This window comes from Strix uralensis, chromosome 1, assembly GCF_047716275.1.
Source record: "Strix uralensis isolate ZFMK-TIS-50842 chromosome 1, bStrUra1, whole genome shotgun sequence".
Classification (NCBI taxonomy): Eukaryota; Metazoa; Chordata; class Aves; order Strigiformes; family Strigidae; genus Strix; species Strix uralensis.
The window spans coordinates 132446303-132471364 of record NC_133972.1 but is presented as its reverse complement, the minus strand read 5'-3'; the positions used below and the strand labels follow the sequence as shown (position 1 = coordinate 132471364).

The window sequence follows — 25062 nt, the reverse complement described above, 5'->3', positions numbered from 1 at the left end:
CTTAGGTTCTCTGACTGAATTCTTTGCTGTGAGTCAGTAGAGACAGGTTTGGATCCACAGTTATCAGATCTTCCAGGTGAATGCAGAACTGCTGTGTTCCTGGTGAGACTTAGTGGGGTCATTGATTCTTCAACAGGTTGGGGAAGCATTACAGGCAGTGATTTGTCCACTCAGTGTATAACACACTTTCTCAGTAGCCCTCAGTGTCTCCAGCTTGACAGATCTTTTCTCTGCTTGCCAAAGCCACCAAGCTCACAGCCTGAAGTTGTGTGGATAGCATATACCTGAGGAAAACATAGCTTTGGGGAAGAAGGGTTAAAAAAAAACCAAACCACCTTCACACCTTCTTCCCTTGCCCTTAGCAATATTCACACTAGGAATAAGAGTGTCCTCATGATCAGGACACAGATGTACAAGAAAAGGGTATGACAAAGGCATAGGCTATAAGCCAAGGTGCCTTGCAGTGTTAGGTCTGCTGGGTAGTTACTGCTTGATAAAACAAACCTTGATTATTGGTATAGTTGTGTTGAGAAATGTCACCCTTATCCAAGGTGGTAAATAACTACATCTGTCTAAGGAAACATGGTTTTGCAGGACTTGTATTGGGATAGTCTTCCAGGCTCCCTGCCCAGGAGGGAAGAACTACAGAAGAGACTCAGGAGAGGCAGAGCCCTAAGACGGGGTCTGGCATATTCTGACACTTCCTCAACAACATGTCTTGAGGTCTAGAGGCAGCATCCCTGGTTGTGGTACAGAAAGAAGAATCAACAGAGCCAGAACATGAGCAGCAAACAACAGCACTGTCAGCAGCTGCAGCCAACAGCAAAAAAAGACCTTCTTGCCAAACAAGTTTTGTCTGTTGGCACCATAAATTTCATGTTGTGAAGGTGCTATGATCTAGTCTATGAAACCTACATGATGGTGCAGCCCCACTGGAGCAGAATCTGCATCACCTGTATTAAGTGCATCACTGTAAATACAGCTTGCTGAGAGATTAATGCAGAGTGAGATGTGGTAGCTGAGGAATCTGTTGAGCATGCAATCCTCAATGATTATTGCCCGTAACTGGGAATTCTTGGTGGAGGGCTAACATGGAGGGTCTTCTCTATATTCATTTTAGAAAATACACTTTGCATTACTTGTTCTGTTTGCGTATTTCTGGCATGATAATGATTGACCCTGAAGCATGCTTATACAATGCACTATGCACAGGTAATTAAATTCCCGAACTGATTCAAGTCATGCTACAGTTATTGCGAAATAGCCTATGTGTGTTTTGGGAAGCTTCTAACAATGTCAGAGAGAGCTGTCAGTTTGAAGTAGTCACATCTGTAAAGGGTGTGTATCCAGAAGGAACAAATCTCACCAGAACAGCCAGATGAGGTGCTTGTTGGAAGTGTTTCCTTCAGGAAGTACTTTATTTCCATGCTGTCAATCTGTAGCAGAAGATGGGAGTAAAATGACAAGGTTGAAATTTTGTGTGTTAAAACTCCCTAAAAGAGTGAATACCAAATTAATTTCACAAAAAATTAAATACTTGAAGCAGGTAAAGCTTGCTTGTAGAAATTATCTCCACCTGCAGCAACAGGCAGAAATCTGTTTTGAGCATTGCTTCTGAGCTGAGGACTTGGGAGACAGCTATGAAGCTAGTTTCTTCATCTTTTTTGTTTACATTGCCAATGAGATGGCTGACTGCCTTCACTCATGCTTTTAGATGCAGATAATTTTATCTACAATAATATTTATATTAACACTTTAAAGATTATGAATTGGTCCTTAGCATTCAGATAATTAAAAAAACCCAAAGTATCTTTGCTTTTAGCAATTTGTGTGTGCTTGTAATGCTGCCCATCTAAAATGAGTCAGGTTTTCAGATTCTCTTCAAAGGGGAGAGAGCACTTAAACAATCACTTCATGTTCAAGAAATGATGTTCTGTCGTCTGCTTCCTCCTAGATTTGGAGAGCGGCAGCTAGGTCTGATGGAAGAGAGCTACAGTTTCCAAAGTGGAAAACCACTTTAGAGAAGAAGGATGGATGAAAAAGTAGCGAGGAAGTTTAATTCACCAGTTCAAATGGGAGTCCGCTAAATATGTGGAGGGGTGCAAGAAAAGAGGGAAGGGTGATATCAGTGGTATTGGTGATGCGTAATTAGTTGGTACATGGTCTCCTTATGAGACGTACCAGAAGACATCCTTTTGGTCCACAGGATTCTTGAAGGCTGGATCTGTTTATACTGTTTTGGAGAATTTCATGAGCTAAAAAAGGGGTAGGTAGGCATTGTGTCTTAAAGTCTCAAACAAGGTGTCTTGTAAAGAGTATAAACAGGGGGTTAGGCACTAGAGTGTGTGGGGGGTGTCTGTATATTTATACACATTTATACACATATGAAGTATAATATTTAAGTTTGGTTTGGATTCTGCCTGGACAGAGGTAAAAAGAAGTAGATCAGAGTTGTTGAGAGTGAAGGAGTAACATGCCTTCTTCCTGGGGCAGACAGGAGGGCTTCCAAATCCACCCCCTTTTCAAAGTGCTTTTAACTAGTTTTTGCAATTTGGTATGCCATAGCAGGCTCAAGCTTTGTATCTGAGGCCATGTGGTAACTTGCCTGTGCAATGCTTTCCCTCCTGGATTAAATAATCTCTTTAAAAATAGCAGGTATTTTATGGGATAGCACCCTGACTGCTAAGAACCCAGACAAAGGAGACACTGGCATGTTCACATCTTTTTTTCTTTAATTTACCCAGCCACAAGGCTAGCCTTTTTTTGCCATTATTTTTTTAGAACATGACACAGAAATAATGTTTTTTTCACATCCAAAGAGTGAGTTGTTGCATTATTTCCACTGTGGAGGCCTGTCCTGTGTTCTGTTGTATAAATATGCTTTTTGTCTCATTGTATTACAGCAAACTAAGCCACAGAGATGTACCATGAATGCCCATCCATGTTCTCTGAGTTATAGGTTGGTTTGGGTTTTTTTTTCTCTTTAATAGTGTTCCCTTAATATCCAGAAAGGAGCACTAAAATTACACATAGATCAAGGCAACAAGCTAGGAGAGGTGTTCAGGGATCACACCATTCCTTGGCTGAGGATTTTGCAGGAGATATAGTAGAACAACAAATTATGCCTTTACAAACCAAATGCGAATTCTCTTAATTATTTTGAAGCACCTGATCTAGCCACTTTGAAATCCAGGAAATCACCCTGAAGAAATCTACAATGTCTGTTCTTACATTCCTATGTGTAAACCATTAGAGCTTCTGTGGTGACTAATGAAGTTCTGCATTCGTTAGGGCTTCATGCCCATGATTTCCATGAAATCTCTTTTGGAAGACACCCTTTGCCACAGGACTGGTATCCAGATTTTATACACCTACAAATATTTTTAAAGTACATTTTCACACCAATAGATCTGTTAATCTTTAAGCTGTAAAACAAATGGAGCCTAAATGAAGAATGACTTGAGCTAAGGAAAGGTCTCAAAAAAGGCAGTAGCTAAAATAGTCTGTTGCAGAGACTGAGGTCAGAGAGTGCTGAAAGGTTGTGTTTGTTCCTAATTGGGGAAGTAACTACCCTTCTTCTTTCCCTACTACATGTAAGCAAGCAAGAAGCTTTGACTTTTGTTGGGATGCATTGATAATATCTGCTAATCAGGGGCAGAATGGCCCTGCATCTAACTTTCATCAACCAAATATTCATGGCACTGTGTCAGTAATGACTTACTAGCACTTCAAGATTTCTGGAAATTCCTTGGCTCTCATCCTGTTACCACTCCCAAGTTGGACTGTAGGGAGACTTGGATGGAAAATATTAAGAACCTTTGTATTTTGTCTGCATAGAGAAAGGACTGCTATAAATTGACTGCTGTTATCTTAGAGCTTTTTTTAAGAAGACTAGCAAAATGGATTGATTGTAAATAGAGTATAATCCCTTAGGAAATAAGATCCCTCTTAACAAAAGCAATTATGAGAAAAAATATAATACCTGTAAACTTACATACACATACATTATGCTTAACTTTAGACTAATGTTAATAGAATGGTAAATAGTTTGCTTCACTAGTCTGGAGACTTCCAACACTAAAATGGCTGATGGTTTGAAAATGAATTGAGGTAGAAAAAAGGGTAAATCGCAGTCAGTACAATGCTGATAATACTCATTTGGCTCTAAGATTTGTGTGTGCTGTCATGCAACTAAGCACACAGCAGTGGCTTTCTACTGAGTTTGGAATGGTATTAGAGTACACAGTATTACATGCCACTTAGAGATGCATGTGTACCCTCGCATTTGTTTTTCTGCAGATATTTGGATATCTGCATTCTGCATGCGGTGATGTTTTGGAACATTACCTCTGTATGTAAGAACCTCAAATTGCATCAAGTCCAATGTCTGCTATTCCAGACAGTGCAATGCTGTTTAATATTAAAGATGTGAGATGATCATGGAAAAATATGTGAAGGAATGCCTTTAAGTAAATCTCGTATTTGTTTCTCAAACATGCTTGTCATAAGACTAATTTGAAGGCTTATTGAGAGACAGTAAGCATGATTATCGGAGCAAACCTGGCTCATATTGGGATTCTGCCACATCCTTGGACCTTCCCCCACAAAAATGTTAACAACAATCAGACTTGTTCCAAAAATAAGAATTGATAGAATTACACTTGTTCATTTAGCTTGGTCCTGCCAGGTGATAAACCCTCTGGCTTTGCTATAATGAGGAGTTAGACAGATGCATAACTCTGAATAATCCTTTCTGGCACTGTTTTCTCTATCCTACATGACTGAGAATTTAACCATCATTGTGCAACCATTGGTTTGCAGGAGGATTTTGGCTCAGAGGACCCTGACAAAGACGATAAGAAATACCTGTTGGGGAAGGGTGATCTGGTCATGATATTGCTGCTCTCCATAGGGGAGGGAGGAGAGCTGAAGATGTGCTTTTCTTGAGGAAGGAGCCAATCCCCCAAAACATATTAAGTCATACAACAAAAAGGCCAAAGTAAACAACATCCATCAAAATAATTGCCATTGTAGATAAAGCTTAGTTTTTTTCCTTTGCACTTACTAAATTCTATCCTCTTTGGTGGTGGGCAGCCAAGGTAACTAGCTGTAACTATATTTTCATCAAACTTCAGCCACTCAAGGAACTATTGCTGGTTAGATTAAGTAGTACAAATCTGTACCACAGCAGGTGGAGAACCAAATGTATGCTGGTTCTTGTCAAGGTTCACAGCAGAGACTTGGAGATGATCTTCTCACGATGTCCACTTGCTTGTCAGCAGGGGCAGTTGGTGCCAGTGTCGCTGAGAACAGGCAGCTGCCTTATACACTACTGTTCTTTGACTATTAAGGGGAAGAAGGTACCAACACTGAAAGAAATAGTCCAAAAGGCCCATTGATCACATTAGTTAAAAATTACTGTGGTAAACTAGTGTTGTTTTATATCTCAAACAGCCTTGGTTTGTAAAGGACATTTAGACTCACCACACAGTGACAACAGGTTCTCCATGTTTTTTTCCCTAGCAGCTGGTTGGACATGTGCGGTCCCATGGGGATGTAGAGCCTGGCAAAGTTTTCCAAGCAGTTTTTAGTTTTCCTCCTGTCCTTCTCTACTATTACCAATCCAGAAAACAGTAATTTGAAATAGCAAGATTTCAGAAGGCTTTTCTAGATCTCATCTCTTCAGAAACAATCTCTCTGGTTGGAAATACTCCATTACTTGCCATGTTGCCAACTGGAGAACAGTAAAACATCCCTGACCGGTATTTCTCCAGTTACATTGTACATGAACTATTCACTGATTGGTTTTCTACTAAAGAGAAAGCTTCACAGCACTGCCTGTGAAAAGTCCTCTCATGAACGGGCAGTTGCACAAGGCAGCTTTTATTAAGCAAGATCTCAACAGGGATTGTTGAAGTCCCAGTAAAATCTGTGCAACTGCCTCTGATTGCAGCAAATCTGGATGTGCAAGCAGGAAAATTCTCCCAGCTGCAGAAGACAATTTTCTTGCTAGTCTGCCTTGACAGCTCACTGTTGCTCGAGGAAATGGAGCCAAGCTATCACTTTTAGCACTTCAGCAGGTGATTCACCAGCAGCTGAGTCATCCCTGTCCAAGGCTAGCACATCCAAAACCCAGGGAGGGGTGGATGGCTGGGAAAAGGAAGCACAACAAACCTTCCTCCACTAATTGATGCCATCTGGGAGTGACAGCCCATAGGCCTGCAGCTTTATGTGCAAAATATTGTTTACAATTTTTATTACAAAGTCAATAGGAAAAAAGACAATTTTATTTAACAGTTCATCATCATTACACAAACTGTTGTTCTGTATTCAGCTTCAGAAAACAGGAAAAAATACTCAAAAGCTTGGTTTGTCAGGCTTTTTTTTGCAGACTTTTGTTGTTAAGAAGTCAAACAATTAGATGGGAAAGTTGGAATTGAACCCACTGTCATGCATTTGGAGTCTTTTGGTGTTAGCGGTCTCTCTGGTGAGCCACAGAGGATATGAGCTGTTGCAGTCTTGACTCATCACTTTGGTTGGTGGTAACCCAGGCTTACACAGGTCTCTTGGCCTAAATGTTCATAACTGAATCAAAGGGCAGCAGTCACAAATGGTTATCTGTGAGCAGATGCTGTGTGGTGCCTGTAGCTCACCTGTCCCAGTGCTTGCACAATCACTTTGTTTAGGTGTAAAATTACGTAAGACTAGTCATTAACCCCACAGACGCAGTTCCCTTTAACCTGCTGGGTTAGCAAATTTGATCAGCTCAGTGAAGGATCCAGCAAGTGTGAGAACTGGCAGAAGGTTGAAGATGAGACTGTCCCTAGGCAAGGGTATGGGGTAAGGGGAACAGGGTCTCCCATTCGAAAATGGTGAGCTGTTAGGTAGCTCAGCCCTACTGTTTAACTCACATCGGTTTGTTTACTGATCTCAGATACCACTTTAAAAAAAAAAAAGGAAAAACAGTAATAATTAGTTGTTTTCCATCTGCTGCAACCAACAATGCAAGATAAAGCTACACAGTTGATTATTCATTAACCCATGGTGCAAGAAAAGCAAATTCACAGACTATGTAATGCTTTAAAACTCTTGGCTACAGTCAAAATATGTCTTGAAAATCACTTTTGACCTGTAGTTTCCATGGAGAAGGAGAATCCACTGCACTTCCACTCTGACCATGCAGCCTGGGTTGAAAACAGTTTCTACCATCAAAGGTGGGAGTGAATGGAGTGGACACACTTGTCTTCTCAAAGGAAAGGCAAACTTTGGCTCTAACTCAGGACAAGAAAACTGGACTAGAACTAGGCTCCAGGTTCCCAAATCAGCTCAGTTTCTGTAAGGGAGCACGAGTGGAGGCAAAATATTCCCATATCTTCTCTCCATTTTTGCCCCCACTTCCACAGACAGGAGGAGGAGTCGCGAATTTAGCATGTGGTGCAGGTTCTTGAGGAACTTCAGTGAAGGTGTAAAAACATCAGGAGTGTTATGTGAACAGTTAAAGGTCAGGATCTGAGATGTATTCAAGTGGTTGGGCATTTCCGTACTATGAGTATAGCCTGAGACATACCCATAGGGCCAACAGTCAGAGAGAAGAAACACTGCCTAAAATCACAGCTTTCCATTCTGAAAACCTCGTAAGAAACTCATAATGTTTGGGCCTGGGTCTATGAATACAAGAGTCCTGTGGGGATGCCACAGGTCTACAACGAACAGGGCACAGACTACAGTGTTCCCCATCCACGTGCTCTAATGAAACATATCATCAGTGATTGAGACTCTAGTCTTTGACATTTGCTGACTTGGGAACTTTGGTACTACAAAGAGTGAAGTACCTATGGCCTAGGTCTGCATTTTCTCTTAAAAAGCCAGATTTTACACGAACACCAAAACCCCTCTTCTGGAGGATTTATTGGGGGTTTTTTATATAAAAACATAGTTCTATTATTAAATACCAAAACAAGTCTGCAAATACTCTTAAATTTTTTTTTTCCATTCTGTTTCCCCTTGCTTGAATTATCCTCACAAGTGATAGTTAGCTAACATACAAATAGTTTAAACACATCTTAAAGAAAGGGGGAAAAATACACTTCTAGTTTTGAGAGGTAAAATGCAATTGCTTCATGCACATGATCATACACATGCAGTGAACACTGACATGTAAATGCCTACTTAGATGTGTGCTGTTTTCCTCTCTGGTTGTTGTGGGTAGTGTTGGTTGGTTGGTTGGTTTTTAGGGGAATGAGACCTAGAAGTTTGAACAATGAAACCATGGGCATAGGTTTACCTGGGAAACAACCTGTGTTCATAATAGGGTTAGAGATAGCCTCTTCAGAGGTGCCATTAGCTGCCATTCCCTGCATCATTTATTTCAGCACAGCTGGTACAATATGGTCTGTGTGAAGAATTTGGAAGGGTTTTTTTCTGCTCTTGGTTAATAACATCTTAGCTGTCCTTGATAGCAGGGTAAAATTCAGGGCAGACATAAGGAACAAAGAGCTACGATCAATCAGATGTAATTTTCTTTTTCCTCTCAAAAATTAGGTTTTTGCAGTACCTGAGGGAAAGAAGTACCAGTTACATGATTTGGCTTCTTAGGAATGGAAAAAATTACTTTGGTTTCCTACTGCTGTCTTTACTGAATCAGAATGCATTTTAACTCTGCTGGCTGGCCAGATCTTGTGGACACTTTCAAAGTTTAGAGGTGAAGCTAATCTTCAGCAATGGTGTTTGCTACGCCCCCAGATAAGCAGGGTATCACACTTGCATCTCCAACAGCTCTGATTCTGTTTAGCAAAGAGGGAACATTTCAAAAGGCCGTTATCCTCATTTACAGCAACTCGTGACATTCTGAGGTTCGTTTAGAAGAATAACGCCTAAACGCCTTGGCACAAGCAATGCATTTTCTTATATGTAACTAGTATTTGATAGTTTAAGTGCTTCTCATCCATCTCACAGAAGTAAACTTGCTACCAGCCACCCAGAAACATTCAAGGCTGCAGCTCAGTCCTTACAGTCTAACAGCTTCTCTCAGATCTACCAGTGAAATTAATGAGCATTCACATGCATGTAAGTTGCTGGCTCAGATATTTAGGACAGATTGTGTGAATTTGGATGTTTCTCAGTAAGTAAGGACTAGCTTCTGGACACAATCACTGAAATATCTTTATTGGGTTATATTAGTGGATAATACTGTTAAAAGAAATAGAAGATAAATTAAAATACAATGAGGTTATTGAAGGACAACTAGTTGGCATTGTTTCATTTATTTTGAAGTGTCCAGATTTTTTTTTAAGAAATTGCTTTTAGAAGTTTTTTTCTGTTGTCAGAGTTGCTAAACTTCAAAAATAATCGAATCAAAATATGCTTCTAATTTTAAAAGAACCAAATCAAAACTCCTTCTTAACAAAAAACACGTGACTAGGAAGAAAACCAATATTGTTTCAGCTTCAGAAATCAGGAAATGATGGCACACTCTACAGAGTATGTATATTAAGAAAAATAAATTAACTTGGCAAACAGATACCCTCACAACCAAATGCTACTATTTCAAAATAAAATTAATTTCTATCTCACTTTGCTAACAAAACTTAGTCCAGTGGCTGAAGTCGTGACATCTAATATTGGTTTGCCTGATTATTTCACATAACATCAAGAAAGACTTATTAAATCCTACCTAACAGAGTAGTCAGCATATGCTGACTAATGAAGGTAGAAGTGATAGGTTAAAGTGGGATCATAGGCCATGAAACAAAAGACTTGTAGATGCCTTACTCTAAGAAAAGCCATGCTAATGACCTGCCTTCATAATGCAGTGTGAAACTGTCATTCTGGCAGTCTAGTAAGCTGTGTTTCACACTCAGAAAGTGCTACCTACCCAGAAACAGCAGGACATATTAAACAATTGCTGTAATGTAAATAACAGGAATATAAACAAAGTCTTCTTCCTATCTCTCAGATAAATCTGATCTTTATGCAACTCCTCAGGGGTTTAAGGTGGTGAAGGGAAGGCTATAACCTTTTTTTTTTTTTCTCATTAAGTCATTTTAAGGTCATTTGGATAAATACTGTGGAAGTCAACGTTATCTGTGAGCTGCCTGACAGGCTCTGTGTGGGACAAAAATCAAAAGCATGTGATCCATAATGTCTCATCCAAGACCCACCGTGAAGATACAGGGTATCCTGAATCCCTCACACATCTTTATCTACTGAAAGTGATATAAGGAGGCAATTTCTGGGGGGGAAAAAAAAAAAAAAAAAAAAATCCTTCCTCATGGTGCAATCATTTGTCTTTGGAGAAGTCACACTTAACTATAAAAAGCACGTAACTTTCATGGTTCTCAGTCTTTGGGGATACAAAGATGACTTCCAGTCCAGAAGTGTTGAAATCTGTATTGAATATGGACTTTTGAAAGAAGAACTTTGCATATGCCAAAGTATTCACTACCCACAAAAGGGTTTATGCGTGTGAATTTAACACAGTGAATGGTTCTCCTTGTTAGAAAACCCAAGAAATTACTGTGAGAGAGGAAGCAGAGTCCTAGAACACTTTCTGGTGTCATTACAACTTCCTACTCCAGCCCCTCTCAGGTTTTTGGTTTTGGTTTTTTTTTTTTTGTTTGTTTGTTTTTTTTAAATCGCTGATGAAATGGAAAGCAGTGAAGCAGACATATGAAATAGCTAACCTTTCTTTGGCTTTTGTTTCAAATTACGATTTTTTTTCAAGTTTCAGGGATGGGTTGTGTAGCACAGTATCAATCCCTTCTTTAAAAACCCGGAGGAGGAGCAGCTCTGCAGTAAGGGCAGCTGCTGTGCCCCCAGCCGAGCCGCCCTCTTTCAGCGGGAAACCTCCCAACACCACCGACCCTGCACCTTCCCCTCCAAAACACTGCATGACCCAGATAGCTTAGTAAGCACCAAATTATACTGCACTAATAAAAATAAATTTCTTGGCAAAGTACTTGATTTGTCTCCAACTAGTTCGATGAAAAGTGTTTTAAGTCATTTTGCTTACCTAAAATTTGCTGAATATGTTCTTGCAACGCCACATGTCAAATGTCCTTTTAAAGGCTTGTGCAAGAACATCTGTGAACCTCCTGTGTCAGAAACATCTCATCAAGAGTATTTATCCCTTACTGAACAGAAAAATGTTATTTCTCTTGGGTTGGTGCAGAATCTAGCAATGTGAAAGCTGAAATGGAAATAAATCATGAGGAAAAACTTGCACATAAAATCATTCTCTACAAGTGAACAGCAACTCTAGACCTGATAGAGGATGCAAACAAAACCATAAATGAATCCATTAACCTTTTAAATTAGCAAGTTGCTCTGGTTTTAAAAGGTGTCAACTCCTTGCTTCTATACAGAGGCCTACAGGTAGCAATAATCAGCAACTAGCACATTCAGAAATGACCAGCCCGTATTTCCAGAGCAGTACAAAATCAGGCAGATCTGTACCCATTTGGGTCAAACTGAGATTGAGGTTTCCCTGACACAAGGAGCAGCTGGCTGTTTGCAAACATCCAGCTTTACAGCAGCTTTTCCAGCAGGCTGATCTCCCACAGCTGCCAACTGGAAGAGACCAAGAGAGATACTGATGCTCTCTGCCAACTCCTGGCTGGCAATTTTTCTACACCACAGAAAATGAAAGCATTTTGTGAACTCTTCTTGTCCCATGGCAACCCTAAAAGAGCTGAGGTGTTAAAGTATTTATTAACATAATTGATTCTCAGGGTTTTGAACATTAAAATTTAAAGGGCAGAAGCCTGAAAATCGCTTTTCATGCACAGGTAGGTAAAACCTACCACTGAGCCTTTTCAGTGCTTTTCTACTCCTCATCCGTGTGTGCCTGCAGCACTTAATTGCAGTGCAATCACATCTAGGGCTAAAAAGACTGGCACACTGTCAAGACGACTATTTACGCTGCCCAGCTGGAGATGCTAGGAAATCGTGGCTCCTTCTAGGTTTTATCTGCTTTTAGCTGCCTGCCACCTCGAGAATCACAGCCCCTGTGTACTCACAGCGTTGGATACCTAAGCCCCTTTTTCAAGCACAGAAAGCCTTGCGTGACCTGTGACAGCAGCTGTGGCTTCAGCATTTGCTCCCTGTCTTTTGCTGCTTACTCAGACACCCTACGTTGTCCCTTCCAGCCCAGGGGCACAAGTGTGGCTGCAGCTGCACAGTGAGGTGCCCAGGGGTCCAGCTGGGCTGACAAGCAACAGTCCTCCCATTCTCCCCATTTTCCCTTCTCTATTTTGCAGCTGGATATGTTGCCCAGGCTAGAGCCCTGAACCAGCACTGACAGTGGGGATCACAAAGAGGCACCAGCTGGAGAGCAGGAACAAGGGACTTAGAATGACAGTTGTTGAAGGGAATCACTGAAAATATGACCGTCAAGTAACACGCTGCAAAAAGATTAAATTTCCTTCTGCTCACCCACACACTAGCAGTCTTCACGATCACTCTGCAGGGCTGATGAAGTGAAATGTGTATTCCATAAATTGCAGCAGTGCCAAGGTGGGGAGAGACACCCAGTCCATCAGCACTGCTGGGTGAAAAGCAGAGCATGAAGCATCAGGGACTTCTGATATCAAAGTGTTTGGCACCCACAGGCTCTAGATGTCTGCACACAGAGACAGCCAACAGGTGAAGAGGCCCTTAGGGATCTACATTTTGAGAGTCAAAGTGATTCTTCCATCCTGTATAGGACCAGCCCAGGATCTTAAACTGTCATCTTTAACTTATTTAACAGTCTGCCTTTATCTGTCAAGCAGAATAGTGCTAGAACGCATCATTTCTTAGGCCATCGGTAACGTCTGTTTGAATCCATTCACCCCTAGGAAACCTACTGCCAAAGCCAAGAAGACTGATACTGCAGGATATGACAATTCATAGCACAGACCCTACTTTAAAATCTGTTCCTTATCTTCATTCCATCCTTTTGTTACTTATGTATTGAAGCAAGCACTGTATCGCTATCATATTCCAGTGCAGCAACTTCATTCAATTCCACTATTTAAGAAAAATCAGGAGAAAAATACCACAAAACTCCTGTCACCCTACTTTTCATATGCAGCCACATTCACTGATCGCTTCAACAGCTGCATGCAACTCCAGAGCCAAAGACTGCTCAGGGGTCCACATGTTTCAAGGCAAGAAAAATTGAGATTCACATGTGGCTCAATAAAAAAATATTACCAGCAGGCTATTTCTGCAAAAGCATTGCAAAATCCTTTTCGACAAAACAATTGCAATGAAAAATGTTTAGATTCTTCACATACTTACATTTTAAAGCTTGAGCTCATGCCCCCTATTTGTGTTAGTCTTTGTCTTACAGCTGTGAATTGCTTTTAGTACATTCAGTGAGTACCTCTTATCTTGAGCATAACCTTTCTTGTTTGTCATTATATCTTCTTATTCATCTTACAATTGTTTTCCATTTCAGAACTCTGAAGTATAAGTGCAGTTTTTAACCCACTGAAATAACAGTGCAGTATTATCTATACACAGAATGCTGATTTTTGATATACTAGTTCAATTTTGTTGTATGCATATACAACAAAAATCTGACCCAACCCATAGTTCCCAAACTGTATAGTTTGCAGCTATTTTTAGCATCATCCAGCATTTATATTCAACTGCTTTTACTGAAAAGCAGTTAAATCTTTTATTTTTATCCCTTCCAGTAACAGTAAATTTAAAAAGAGGGTTGCTTTTTTAAAAAATTGTTTTGTTGATTTTTCTACTTTCTATTTTAAATCTACTGATCCATAGCACACATGAAATGGTGTTTTGCAATGACTGAGTATGACTAATTTTACAGGGCAACAAACCGGTTTTATGCCAGGAAACAGCCACATGAAGTGTTAAAAAACACCAAACAAACATGGCAAAGTTAAGGTGCTGAAATACAGGGATTTAACAGTGTCTTTCCAAAAGCAAAGGCTGAATTTAAAAACCTTTAGTAAAAAAAATATAAAGTATATTGGAGAAGGTGTAAATTTAAAAAACTGAGCAGTGAGAGATACACATAAAGAACAGGTAGTCCAAGACACATGCATTTCTGTTCCACTGAAGATGTTAGATACAAGACGACGAGAACAAAATATGTAGTACAGATAAAAAGCTAAAAATAGAGGTAATAATTGTGGCAGTGTTTACCATAGAAGGGTAAAAATGTTTTCCATGTAAAATAGGAGTTTGGCATTAACAGAAAATGTTTGTTACATAGCAGCTTCAGAAGGTGGCTCATAGCTTATATCCACCAATGGGACCCAGAAGAAATATGAAAGAGGAGGCAAGATCGTTTTGAAACTGTCTGAAAATGAAAACGTTAAACAACATCGCAGAGATTGAGCAATTTTCATTTTTGTTTCAAGTCTGTGTTCTGCTGAAGTCACTTAAGTATCAGGAAGTTTGTGCAATGCATAGCTGTTTATCACAGTAAAATGGGTAAAGAGGTAGCCCAGGGGTAGTGGGACTTCTAAGAGAGTAATGGTTGGAAGAATAGTGCAATGCAAAAACCTAATTCACCCACAATTAATATTTGAGTTTAAAGAAAACTCAAACAACAATAGCAGGTTGTGGAATAGCTCCAGATAAATTTAAATAGATTAAGTTTGGGGCTCTAGGCAGAATCTGCTCCAATTGAATGCTGCAAAAAAACCATGCAGCACCTGAAATAGGGAGGCTGTGAATATTAGTAAACTTTTGGGGTATAAAGGACCTAGAAGTTAATGCAAATATCACAATTTACTAAGCAAAAAGAGAAAAAAGCCTAGACATAGAAAATTATTCTCAAAATTGTTTTTTAAAATAATGTTCTTAGACAAAAATAGATGTATGCCTAGCTTGACCATGAAGACTTTATTAGCTTTAAAAAAAAACACCACCAAAAGAAACTTCAGTCCTACTGATGGAAGAGCCATGCCACCCAACATGTCTGATTTTGTTAGATATTATATAATTAAGGAATTTCTCCTGATGCTGTGTGTGGGAGTGTTTCATACTAAATGGCCCTCATGTCTCTCCTCGGAAGAGATTTGCTAGGGAAGGAACTGCTAATAATAATTAGGCCATCTGCCATGTTCCTTCAATATCAGAAAGACATGAAAATCTGTCATAGCTCTCAGCCTAACCAATTTCAGTATTATTTTTACTGTTTCTCCAGTGCCACAGCTGTGTACAACATTCTACAGACTAATAAGAAGTGGCAGGTTACTGCTCAAGGAGCTGACAGCCCGAATTAAACATGATGCACCACCATACAACAAATTAACCTGGAAAGCTTTTTTGAGAAAGGGCTACCAGAATTTAAAAAATAAGGGACATTATTTCACTAGCTACCTAATTAACATTTTATATAGATACACATGTTGCCTTAGAGTTTGCTGCTAGAGTAGCCTTTTTTTTTTTTAAAATCACAGGGAGTTAGCTACAGAAGTAGATTTTTGGGTTGAAGGGGAAGATAGTGTAAAAAACAGACACTTAGGGGAAAAAAAAAAGTCAGTTGTATAATGCATATATGAGCAGGAAAGTACTTCAGCCACATCTAATGGCAATTAGCTTGTGAAAGAGATGACTACACGAAAGCCAATTAGGGAGGATAAAGCTGTAGAATGAAACCTCCAAGATGAACTCTGAACCTCAGGCATGGATGGTGATCACAAAGTTACAAGACAGGATGGAAAGCAGTGTAATTGATAAAAGCAACAAGGCAATAGAGAAATCAGGAGATGAAGTGGTAACGTACCCAAGTAGAAAAATTTTTTAAAAATAACATAATAGGAGAATGGTGTCCACAGGGCAGAATATAACATCAATGTGAGGAAAACAAGAGGCTAAGCTTATTGAAAGGGATGCTGAAGGGAGAGACAGGGAAGTTGCAAAGGAATTTCAAGTAAGCTGCACTCAGTTTAGTAGCTCAGTTGTCAAAAGGGAAACAATCGTGTGATTTAAGGACTGTTACATTGAAGGCCTTAAAACTGAAAATCCTCAGAAAAGGATTTTGATCGATAGGCGGCATCAAGACAGAAACCTAAAGGATGGAGAGAAATTACTTACTCAAAATCTAATGAGTCTTAGTTACTATATACATGGCATCATACGTATAAAAACCATACTAAGGTTTTAATGACTTACTGCATTTAGTCTGTATAAATACTCCAACATTTTTCCTATCAAATAGGCTGCAACAAAAATAAAAAACCCCTGTAGTAGTATGATTGATTTACTTTTTACTACTTTAATACTTACAGAACTATTTCCTCCAGTTGCCTCAAACTCTTGCAAGAGAATAAAAGCCTGCAATAGCGTACTGTTTTTCCAAACTTTTTACATACCACGATTACTTTTTTCATAGCTATTTTGGAAGACTGACTGAAGATGCAGGGCTGCCTCCAAAGGCATTACAGCAGAGTAAATCTGTTCTGCAGGAGTTTTAGGGAAGCCTCCCCTATATGCATACCCTTGGTCACACATGACTGCAAAGGTTTTATTAGAAGCCCATGAAATAGACCCAGAGCTGCAGCACATGCAACTCCCTGCCTTTCAAAGCTTCAGCTATTAAACCTCAAGTTTTCAGGACTCTAGAGCTAGATTACTTCTAACACCTTCAAGAGCACAGACTCATCCCAGTTACGGCAGCAGCAAATTTCCAGAGCCAAAGGCCCTGCACTGTAAGGTAATAGGAAAGGTAAGATTGTAAAATGTGCAGATGGGAGTTTGGGCACAGACCTGGGCCCAGCAGAGAGCCTGTAGCTGGTGCTCCGCTGCAATCAAATGACCACAGTGAAAAAATACTCTTTCAAGGACCATATTCCAAAGTCTCTCAGGCTGCACAGAAACCGCCTATTTTCCAGCAGTGATTTAGACTCCTGTCCTTCTCTTCTGTTTATAATGTGGAGACAACACCAATCTTCCCCTTCTCCTGCGTGAGTTCTACTCTCTGTGGGAAGAGGCTAAAAAAAACCTGAAAGAGCCAGTAGTGGGTGGAGTGATTCTGTTTTCATACAGACTGTTGTGCAACAGCACCATCCAGCTGTCGAACAAAAAAAAAAAACCCACGTTAACACCACTATCCAGATTTGGTCCTTGTACCACAAGCAAAATAAAGAATTGCACCTATTAAACAAAAACAAACCCACAGGTCTTTTCCCTGCTTCTGAATTAATTATATTGGTCCACTGTGTTATGTGTTCTGGGCCGGTACACAAGAGCATGCTTTAGCAAAACTAAGAATTCAGCCCAGTATATTTGTGCCTGATAAGACTGGCAGGCTACAGCTTACCTCAGTGTTTCAGCGAAGTGTGGAATATAAGCTCTCAGGTATGAGGAAAAGACCATTATCTTTGGCTCACAACCAAAGACAGTTAATCACACTACAAAAATTAATGGAAAAAACTCAATCATTTCATACATAAGAGCCTATGTTTTAGCTATCATAACTTACCACTCGAGCTTCAGTAGTGAAAGCAAGAACAGCAACCTCCAATGAGGGGGAAAAATGATGAAAACTCAGACTTAACAGATTACTCTTGAGAGGCATTAGAACATGAGGAATAAAACTTCTTGATTTCCCAGATTTTTCATAAATTTGTGTTATTTAACAGTAAGGCACATGTAATGGAAATAAGTGAATAAATGGCATTCCCTACAATGGATGGCAGATTACCCAAAGTAAGTCTACAAGGTCACTGCTTAATTGCCCTCAATTCTTCACTAAATTCAACTTTGTCATAAACAGCCACAGGGAGCTTACCATGTGCATCCACTGATGATCAGGAAGTCTAATATTAGAATACTCTTCTTGCATTACATGTGCCTTAGCCTGTCCTGTGATCCCACATTCTTGCACTGATACTTGAAAGCAGGGAACGCATCTCCTTTTCTGACTTCCTGAAGTCCAGTACTAGTTCTTTGCAAACACTCTACAAAGCAGTGCAGGGTACCTATTGAAGTCTAAAGATAAGTCAGACATCCTTTACAAGAAAACAAAAACAGTGGAAACTTTCCAAGTAAATATTGGCTGAAAAAACCCTGTAAATGCAACAATTAACCTAGGACAAAGGCCATTTCCACACTCAAAGAAAACTTGAAAGGAAAATGTAGGATAAATGAGATGACTTTAAGGAACCTGAGCTTATGCAAAGAAGAATCAGCATAATCACATCAAGAGAAGATGCTCTTTTCCTTGCATAGAACTAAAACACACAGTAGATTTTAATGTAAGCCCAGAACATAAGAGCACAGCAACAGGAAAACAGCAAGCACTAGAATAGTAGCTAAAGCCATAGGAGCAAAGAACGTGCCCAAAGATACAGCAGAGGTGCCAAATGACAAACCTGTGCCAAGTGGGAGAGAAGGTGCCCTTAGACAAGCAAGGCAACAAAACCAAAAGAGTTGAGAGACACAGCCCTAAGGAAAAGGGGACAATCAGCTCCCCCAAAACTGCAGAAGAACAGGAAGATCAGAGGCATGGCCAATGAAGCATTACAGCTAAGATTGACTAATGAAAGCAAGGAGTTCTCCTCTCACTAAGGGGGAGAACAGAACACAGTACCTTCAAGAGGAGCTCCATTAGAAAGTCATTGCAGAACTACATCATTAGATCAGAGACAGAACAAAGCTACTAGGAAAAAAATGTTGGAGTGAGAACAGACCAAAATGCTCGAATCAATAAAAAAGAATTAGTGCCAAATGGGTAAAAAAGGAAAGACTGGTATGTAAGAGGGTATTGGAAGAAGGCGGCAAGGAGGTGGCGGACAAGGAAGCGCCTTTGAATCTATCATGAAAGGTTCTTCTCTGTTCCACACCAAAAAAAAACAGTCAGCAAAGTTTGAACTGTAAGTGCAGAGAAAGTAATTTAAAATAAAGAATCTGATCATCTTGATTGAAGAAAGTCTACTTTCCTTGCCAGAACTGACTAGAAAACTTGTGATACGGCTTGGAGGCTGCCCAGCTATGCTCAGAGAACTGCATACTCAAATGGCATAGAGTTACACACTCATTTCAGTAACAGAAAGGGGTATGATCAATCCATTTCAAAACTCAGATGTATAAGAAGAACAGACAAAGAAGAGGAAGAGGAAAAGCAGATCTCCATTAGTTTCTAGTCAGGTCAAATAACAAGGGGGAAGCTGGAAACAGCATGAAAATCCCACTAAGCATAGAAATAGGCCTCCCATGGAAAGAAACAAGACAAGCCAGACAGAAGGAGAAACAGGAAGCCATGAAGTCTTTCCAAAACAGTCTAAATAGAGACAACACTTTTCCACCATCCTCCATGAGGTCAGCCAGAGTTCTGCCAGCTTGATCGCAATAAGTTCTAAAGGATTTCACATGGAACTTGAGCTCATGACAGTGGTTTTTCTCTTTTACCACAGGGTGCAAGCTTTTAAGCCAAGACACCAGAAGGTCCTAGAGGTAACAAAACAGCGTTTCCACTGGACAGCAACCCCTTTACACTTATTAGTTATTCAGTTTAGTTAAGGAATCAGTCTTACTTAAGATTAGAGTACCTGTTCAAACCGAGCTTTGTAGTCTTGTATGAGTAAGCATTTCCAAACCCAGGGCTTCAGCTGTCCAGAGTCTTAGATAGACATACTATAGTTAAACCTGCCATGTCACTCAGAGTATATGTTTACATGTCTACAAGTTCCCCCCCTCCGCCTCCCCACCAGTAAAGTATCTATTTACTATCCACAGAGGGTACTATTCAGTTCAGACCTGGGGAGTCAGCCTCTCTAACCTTGTAACAAGCAAGGCTTGGGATCTGATTTATTGCAAGCTTCTGCTGTCACTGACAAGTGCAGTGGCAGACCTAACGACAAGCTTGTTGGATTTGGAATTTTAGTTTATGAACAGTCTTATTTAAACTAGGGACACAGAATACAACTCACATGAACAGAGTGATAAGATCACACGTGGTAAATCCATACTATTAGGCAGAATAGCTGGATACAAGAAACACGGTGCACATATCAGTCTCTCAACCCGCTCCATCCCTAGAACTACACTGCAACACTCACCAGCCCCCTCTTTTCAAACAGGCTGTGAGTCCCAGTCACTTTATATTTAGCATTTCACAGCAAATTAGTTTCTACTTCCAAAGTGTCTAGACGTAAGTTGTGTTGATACCCATGTCTTCCAGTGAGAGGCCTAGTTCCCATGACAGGGAGTATGAGTAAAACCAAGAAGTTCTATCCTAGAAAGCTCACACATTTCAAAATTTAAGAGCTTATTTTAATCCAAGATATGGCAGCTGTAAAATCCAGTTCATAAAAGGGCAACTTGTTGCTGATAAGTCTTCAGTGAAAACAGTCAATTAAATGTACAGTGAAAACAGTCAATCAGTGCAAGTTTCTAGTCAGTAGGGCTTCCCCATTGTTTCCAACATTTTCTTTCTCTCTTCTGCTGAGGGCATCTCTGGTTTCACACCATTTCTCTTCCTTTGCATCATAATGTCATGCTGAAAATAGAAGAAAGTGACCATGAGAACACAGATTTCTCAGAATTCTCTACCTCTGAGCTCTGAATGAATAAGATTTAATAGAAGTGCCTTTTATATATCACGAGCCAGATACTCTAAGTCTGATTAGCTGATAGCTAAATGTACCAGTATTTAATTGAAGATATCTGATAGTTTACCTTGCTGCTTCAGAACACAGTGAAGTTACAGTATTCCCATTACACTATGTCAGACTAATGTGCCATTGTCTGTAAATAGTTTTTTGGTGGTTTGTGCAAGTATCTAAAAGCTAAGCTAAGACTCTTTACTACTATGGCAAAAGAAAAGCAAATAGCAGAGACCAGTTTAACTACACGTAGTTTCTCATGACACTTCTCTACCACAAGAGAAAGAAATAAGGACACCACCAAATATGAATGAACTCTTCCTAAGCTTTATCTTAGGTTAAACATGACCCAAACCAATGGAAAAACAGATTAACTTACCCTACCTCAGAATTTTTGCATTATATCCATTTAAAACAGAACTTATTACTAAAAACAGCCAACTCAAATTCAGTGGGAAACATACCGGGTACTGCCAGAACACTGACTCACAATCTAAGAGGGTAAGCTTAGGAAAACCAAGTGAAGTACTTTGAAGTGCATCTGCTTAAGTCTTCCAGCAACGCATACCGAGACTACCTAGGCCTGTAAGTCACTGCAAAAACAGTAGCAGTCATCACTAAGTCTGAAGAGTTCAGAAAGCAGTGTGTCAGAAGTAGTGTACTTAAAGCAAAGCATGGAGCACAATTTAGAAAAGCTACTGTGCTTACCCAAAATTTTCTGCAGCTTTTGTACTTCAAAAAATAAGCAGTACACATATCCTTGTTATAATTGTTGTCATCCATACATCTTCTAGAGGCATCTGTTTCCTTTAATAGGGAAAAGATAATTCAGAGCTGAGGGAATATACTGTACTCAGCGTCTAAAAATTCTAACAAGTCCCAGAATATCTATGAAGATAGAAGGCAGCTTCTCACATGAAAGAATACTATCAAAGAGAGCAGAGGAACATCTATCACAAAGGATAATCAGTAATTCCAAGCAATGACTTCATTTAGAGATAACAGACATTTGTACTCTTTAAATAGGAAGGATAGAGTTCACAGAATAATTGTTTACAAAGATGCTTGTTATAACCCACAAAAAACCCCACTTTTAAGCATCAACCAAGCTTGTCTAACCAGGATTTCAGGCTCTGGTTTTAAGGACAGAAAATTGGATATTGCCACCAGCTGAATTACTCCTATTTATGAGGAATTACTCACTATTCCATGTTTACTATAATGGATGATTTTCAGCTTTTCCCGTCTTCAGACTCTTTAAGAAAGTTTTAATGCAAAATGCCAATGCAGGAATGCCATCCAATAAAACAAATCCTCTAGAAATAACATTATTCAACACTGAAACATATAAACAGATCGATCATCTTACCGCTACACATGGATTTATATCATGGTCTCTAAGTTGCTGTGCATGCCTGGACATTCTAGACAGACACTTGTACCTTGGCTAGAAACAGAAAAGAAACAGGTTAAGTATCTACTTTGAATAGTAACTCAGGACTAAGTCTGAACTTCAGCATGTAATAAAGGTCTTCCAATAACACACAGAGTTTGGCTGTCTTAAAAAAAACACGCCACCACAAAACTTTTGCAAAATGTTACTTCAAAAGCACAACTCAGGCGAGTTTAGCCTGTCACTGAGACTGCTTACTCCGATAAAGTCCCGCAGAGAATAGAGCCACTGCAGACACTATCATACCAGCCTGTCATATCGCTGAGGAAGTGACCGTGTCTAGGAGAAAGAGCTCCACAGAAGCCGTTCACAGCCAACGACACTTAATAGTGTGGGGGAGCAGTGTACAAGTAAACTTTTCCAGACTTGTGCCTAGTCCTTAGCTGGATCACATCTTTATCTTCACTGAGCTTTCCCAGGTGTAACAAGCACCCAACCATCTCCTGCGTTGCTCTATCAGGTATTTAACAGAAGAAATGGTTTCACTGCAAGGACAGACCAGACCCCCTTACACTGTATATGACAGCTTGAATCACATTTTTCACCAATTTAGTTTGATACCGACTCTAGGAACTGCAAACTTGAGAGACACAGAGTTCAGTGCCAAGATCCTCCACTGAACCAAGATGATGACATCAAGATGAACAGCAGACCCTCATTCTCTTTACAACTTCCCATACATTGCCTCTGGCACACATATGGCCATGCAGGTATTTGTTCCAAACAAATACTAAATCTAACCAAAAATAAATTAATATTGACCAGATGACTGTTTGAGCCCATGCAAGCAGAAACACAGGACTGAGGAAGACAGAACTCCGTGCAGCAAATTAAAGTACAGCTGATGAAGAGAAGGAAAGATGTTCTGTGAAAGAACATCCTTGCTTGATCTTGTTTTTTTTTTTTTTTCCCCCTAAAAACATTGCCGCTAATTCTAAACTTAAATCTGCTTCTGTCCACATTAGAGATTGATAACTGCAAGTTTACAATAAAAAGCCAGTTTTGCTTGATATCAGTAAACAAAAATCAAATACTCCTCTTACTAGCTCACAGACAGAAAACGATGTTTTAGATGAAGGTTCTTCTTTGGGCAAGAGTAAGCTATTCCAGCTGAGTAAGTCCTAGATTTTACATCCTGTGCAAGTGTACTCTACCGGTGCTTGGAGTAATTTTTGCGTTCAACACAATCGTTTACTGCAAATGGGCCTTTTAAAGAACAGCATCAGGAAACCCTTACACTTTCCTTTGAGAACTATCCAGTGCTTAAGTTAACTTTACAAGCTAGGCAAACATTTGCTTTTTTGTGGGTGCAAGAGGATTTCTGATCAGGCACTTCCAACTCAAATGGAAACACAAGCATGTAGAACATACAGCAGCATCCCAGACTTCAAGGAAGGAGGGGGGAGAAAGAAAACAAAAGCAGCATATCACAATGCCTCATCTAAGTCAGTACGACAGACTCAATGTTTTTTAGAGGTTTGTTTGTGTCCATGTTATAACTCTGTGTTTCACTGATACTAGAGGTGTAAGTACCACCTAAGCAGACATGCCTCAAGGTATACAGTATTAGACTGACTTCAGACTTACTCTCTAAAAAAGCTTTCATGAGTTGTAGGATGTGTCATCAGTGTTCATTACACAAACTGCAATTAACATTTTCAGTTTGATTACACTACCAGAGTCTGCAACCGTGCCCAGTTTAAGGAACAATGCACACAATGCATTAAATACCTACTTAATGAACAGGCAGTTCAGGTTCTCATGAAGCTGCTTAGTTCGGAGTAGGCAAATTCTTAAACATACTCAGTACTATGGAAAAGGTCTGGTAGCTCAGGCACATGCTCCCCCTCTGCGAAGCACTTCAGGATTTGAAACCCTATCAGCCAGAAGGGCAGGCAGGTCACACCGAAATGCTGCTGTGTGATTGAATGAGCAGTTGGGCAGGAAGCGAGCGTTCCCCCCCCCCAGTTTCTGCACACGCACAGGCTTCCCTTCCTGCTTTCAGATTACAGGTCTGAGCCCAACCACAACCAAAGGCTTGTCTATTCCGCAGCTCTTAATTACGCTTTAACACATTAACAGTTGTAAACTGTACCACAGAGAAATACATTTGTTGCTAGCACTCTTTAACCCTAGGGCTTTTTCAGTTCATAAACCATGAGGATATTTTTCCACAGGCTGCCTCCCATTTGCAAAGTGTTTGGGTTTTTTAAATGCATATACGCATACAAAATTGCTAATTACGCTGCAATACGGACCAGCTTATTAAACCTTAAACCCTGGAGCGAAGGCCGTATAGAAACCCTACGCTTTTTATCGCTGTTACAGCGGGACGAGCGGGGGGCGGGAGGAGGCAGCCGGCGGGCTCGGACGCTCGGCACGGGGGGGGATGCCCTGCCCGCCTCAGCCTCCCGAAGAGGGCTGGGGGGCAAGTCAGGTGCAGAGGGGGCGGGCAGGCGGCCGCGGGGCCGGGGAGACGCCGGCGCCCCTACCTTTCCTCACCCGTTGGGGGGGGGGTGGCGCGGAGGATCCCGGCGCCCCCTTCCCCCCTCCCCGCCGGTCCCTCTCCCCGCCTCGCGCGGGTAACGGCCACCGGCGCCCCAGGGCCGCGCCGCGCGCGCGCAGCCTTCCCTCAGCACCACCTGCCGCCGCGCCGCAGCCCGCCGCCGCTGGGGCCCCCCGCGCCGTCTCCCGGCCAGGCGAGGGCTTCCCCCCAGCCCGCGGGGAAGGAGAAACCTTCCCTCCCGCGGCGGGGAAGGAGAGGCGGCGGCCGGGCGCAGGCACGGTAGGCGGGCGGGCAGGCAGCGCGGGTCGCCGGCGGCAGCACTCACCTCCGTCCCCGGCCGTGTCCGCGGGAGCCCGGGGCGGGAGGGGGCAGCCCGTCTCCAATTCGAAAGACGTCAGCGGCTCGGGCAGCCCGCTTAAGTACGGGCGCAGCCTACCCCGCTCCCGGCCTCGCGGCTCCCCCCGGCCCAGCGCCGCCGCCGCCCACGCCCCGGCGGCGCTGAGTGGCAGGGCCGGGCCGCCAATGGCGGCGGC

The 25062-nt window shown here is 41.1% G+C and overlaps 1 protein-coding gene across 1 annotated transcript; it reads right to left on the bottom strand.

Annotated features, from left to right (window-relative positions):
- Positions 1 to 20216: 20216 nt before the first annotated feature.
- On the bottom strand, positions 20217 to 25060 carry CHCHD7 (coiled-coil-helix-coiled-coil-helix domain containing 7). The gene is made up of 4 exons (XM_074881578.1): positions 24855 to 25060; positions 21940 to 22017; positions 21279 to 21377; positions 20217 to 20464 (listed from the first exon to the last, which is right to left on the bottom strand). Exons 2-4 carry the CDS (start codon positions 21991 to 21993, stop codon positions 20363 to 20365), a joined length of 255 nt encoding a protein of 84 aa, XP_074737679.1. The 5' UTR covers positions 21994 to 22017; positions 24855 to 25060; the 3' UTR covers positions 20217 to 20362.
- Between the last annotated feature and the right edge of the window lie 2 nt (positions 25061 to 25062).